This window comes from Carassius carassius, chromosome 40, assembly GCF_963082965.1.
Source record: "Carassius carassius chromosome 40, fCarCar2.1, whole genome shotgun sequence".
Lineage (NCBI taxonomy): Eukaryota > Metazoa > Chordata > Actinopteri > Cypriniformes > Cyprinidae > Carassius > Carassius carassius.
The window spans coordinates 7,306,883-7,310,289 of record NC_081794.1 but is presented as its reverse complement, the minus strand read 5'-3'; the positions used below and the strand labels follow the sequence as shown (position 1 = coordinate 7,310,289).

The window sequence follows — 3,407 nt, the reverse complement described above, 5'->3', positions numbered from 1 at the left end:
GTATACCCTTGCACAAAGTGCTCCTTTTCTTTTGTTGCCAAATCCAATTTACATCAACATCTGAAACGGCATCACCATGGAGAGTACCCCAGGTTAGTTGAGAGTGGCTCGCTCACAGCAGGGACTGAGGGTGAAATGGAGACAAATTCTGACAAGCATGACCCAACCTATGAACCTCCTACTCGAGCAAAGAGGCCCATGAAGAACACTTTGAGAGGCAGGAGTCACCCTAAAAAAGTGTCTGTTGGCCGACCAAGGGGACGACCACCTAAAAACAAGCGTGCAGCTCAGGATGAATTGCTTACCTGCACAGAGTGTGAACAAAGGTTCTCTGATTTAGAGACACTAAAAACTCACCAATGTGTGGGACAGGATAATAATAAGATCGACAAACCACAGGAAGCAGCAGATTCTCAGCATGTCTGTGGTGAATGTCTGAGAGGCTTCAGTAATTTTGATCTTCTTAAAGCCCATGAGTGCATTCAGCTGGGAGATGGATCCTACTGTTGCTCTCACTGCAACCTTTACTTCAACCGTTTGTGTAACCTTCGTCGCCATGAGCGCACCATCCACTCCAAGGAAAAGCCCTACTGCTGCACCCTGTGCCTCAAGTCCTTCACCCAGTCTTCTGGCTTGAAGCGACACCAGCAGAGCCACTCACGCCGCAAAGGCCACCGCCAGAGCTCAGCTCTTGTTGATGCCAGCATCTTTCCCTGCACATACTGCCCCTTCTCCTTCACCGATGAGCACTATCTTTACAAACACATCCGCCGTCACCATCCAGAAATGAGTGTTAAATATCTGAGTTTCCAAGAAGGGGGAGTTTTGTCTGTTGAAAAGCCTCACAGCTGCAGCCAGTGTTGCAAGAGCTTTAGCACAATCAAGGGCTTCAAGAACCACAGCTGCTTCAAGCAGGGGGAGAAGGTGTATCTGTGCCCAGATTGCGGAAAGGCATTCAGTTGGTTTAATAGCCTCAAGCAACACCAGCGCATCCACACAGGAGAAAAGCCTTACACATGTCAGCAGTGCGGAAAGAGTTTTGTCCACTCTGGACAACTGAATGTGCACCTTCGCACACACACGGGTGAAAAACCTTTCCTGTGTTCACAGTGTGGCGAAAGCTTCAGGCAGTCAGGAGATTTGAGGAGGCATGAACAGAAGCATTCAGGCGTGCGCCCATGCCAGTGCCCTGATTGTGGAAAAAGCTTTAGTCGGCCACAAAGTCTCAAAGCTCACCAACAGCTTCATAATGGCACCAAACTTTTCCCCTGCACTCAGTGTGGAAAAAGCTTTACTCGTAGATACCATCTCACCCGGCATCTCCAGAAAATGCACTCCTAACTAAAGAAGTAAAGACCCTGATGAATTAATGATGTCATCATGAAAAGCTTGTTTGTTTCTGTTCCTTTGAGGCAAATAATCTAGCCATTGAAAGGATCCTGTCCTTGCTGACAGAGTCATTAGGCTGGTTGTTAGAAATTTGAAAATAAATTTGTAAATATACGTGTTGCAAGATGTTTTCTTTTAGTTTAGAAACTTTAAAGATGAGAAAATGAGGGTTTTGAGAATGAGAACTTTTGGTTTTGAATAGATGCATAAATGTTCAGGTATTTTTTAAAGACATCATGTCCCTCTTGCAACAGAAAATGCTTACAATCAGATGTGGTTCTGTTAATCTTTTTAGTTGGCAAACACCTGATCTTAGTTGCATTTAGTATAGTTTATCGCCCTTTAAATAGTGGGACATTGCACAGATAACTACTTTTAACCATTATTTTCTTAATTGCTACATGTTTATTTTCTAGTTTAAATTCATCTGTCACAATGTGCAAAAACCAGGTAGAAAAAAACCTTGATCCTTGATCACACTAAAGAGCTGGTTTATTACAATGATACATGTTCATGTGATGTTTACAAGTTGAGATCCCTCTATAGATATTTATATTATATAGTACAAGTAATATAATACACCAATGAAGTAGATATTACTTATATATGAGGTATATAAGTAATATAATTTATTACCAATTTGAAATAGCTATTTTAATTATGATCATGGTATTGCAAGGGCAACACCTGGTACATTTGGTAATTCTATACCATTCAGTGACTGACTGTGCTTTTTAACAATTTACTGTTCATTTAAAATTGGGGTGGTATTGGCGCAGTGGATAAGACACATGCCTTTGGTGTGAGAGACCTGGGTTCGAATCCACTGTGAGACACCAATGTGTCCCTGAGCAAGACACTTAACCCCCTAGTTGCTCCAGAGGCGTGCGACCTCTGACATATATAGCAATTGTAAGTCCCTTGGATAAAAAGCGTCAGCTAAAAAAAAATGAATAAAATTCCGAAATGTGGTTCTGCTGACTTACTTTTAAAGATACCATAAAGATCACATCAGTTTTTTCTTGGTTAGGTCATGTAAAATCACAAGATTGAGGTGTTTACTAACTGTGAAGGCCTCACTGAAGTGCTTTATTATATACTGAATTGTGAGTGTTAAGATTTATATTATACCATCTCTGTCATTGCTACAAAGTTTCTACAAAAAACACCTTGGATGTTAAGATATTAGTAACTATTTCAGAGCTGGAAGATGCTTATGCATTGTTAACCACATTGGTCCCATGCAAATTTCCCTTCTTCGAAGAAACAATTTAACCTTCAAATACATTTATAAAATAATTGAAAATTTGTTTTTTTTCCTTTTGCCCATTGGTATAATTGACTAACAAATAGTTATCTAATGCAGAATATGTATTACAAATATGTATGAATTTAATCTGTATTTTTATATATATATATATATATATATACCACAAAGGCAGTCATATTAAACGCTGTATTGAATGGTTTGGTTTTTGTTCCATTTTGTTCCATTGTTCCAAATACTTTCAAGATTTTACTGTAAAACTGAGCAAAGAACACTTCATTAGATGCTTAGGTCGAAAAAAGAGGAAAACCCTCTGGTGTCAGATCTTCAAGGGCTTCGAAAAGTTTTTTAGATATTTAATTTACATTATTTGAGATAAATGAATTATATTCTTGCTAACTTTAGAAAGATCAGATCTTTGTCGGCAGGAAGAATCATTTAAATTAGTCACTGAAGAGTTTAAAGCTGTGCCATACTTCTTTTTGTAAGGGTGATTGTAAGCCAAGTATGTATCAGTTCACTCCCTCTAGTGTTAAGTAATGTGAATGTCCCCAGTTTGGATCATCATTGAACTGCAAAGCAGTCTCGGATATATTGTTTATATGGTCATTGTAGTTGCTCTCTTGACAGATTATGTTTGAACAAATAAAACATTTAAGACTACAATTATATGTCCATATAAGTTATTTTGAGCATATCAAAAAGCATGCTGCACCGCTTGAAGAAAACAAAGCAACTTTGGTTACAAATC

The 3,407-nt window shown here is 38.9% G+C and overlaps 1 protein-coding gene across 1 annotated transcript in view; it reads left to right on the top strand.

Annotated features, from left to right (window-relative positions):
• The window catches only part of prdm9 (PR domain containing 9), a 4,416-nt gene extending 3,024 nt beyond the window's left edge, over positions 1-1,392 (top strand). Inside the window, exon 7 of the mRNA XM_059531603.1 lies at positions 2-1,392. Coding sequence (XP_059387586.1) covers positions 2-1,341 — 1,340 coding nt within the window. The 3' untranslated portion in view covers positions 1,342-1,392. The remainder of the gene's footprint in view (position 1) is intronic.
• The last annotated feature ends 2,015 nt before the right edge of the window (positions 1,393-3,407 follow it).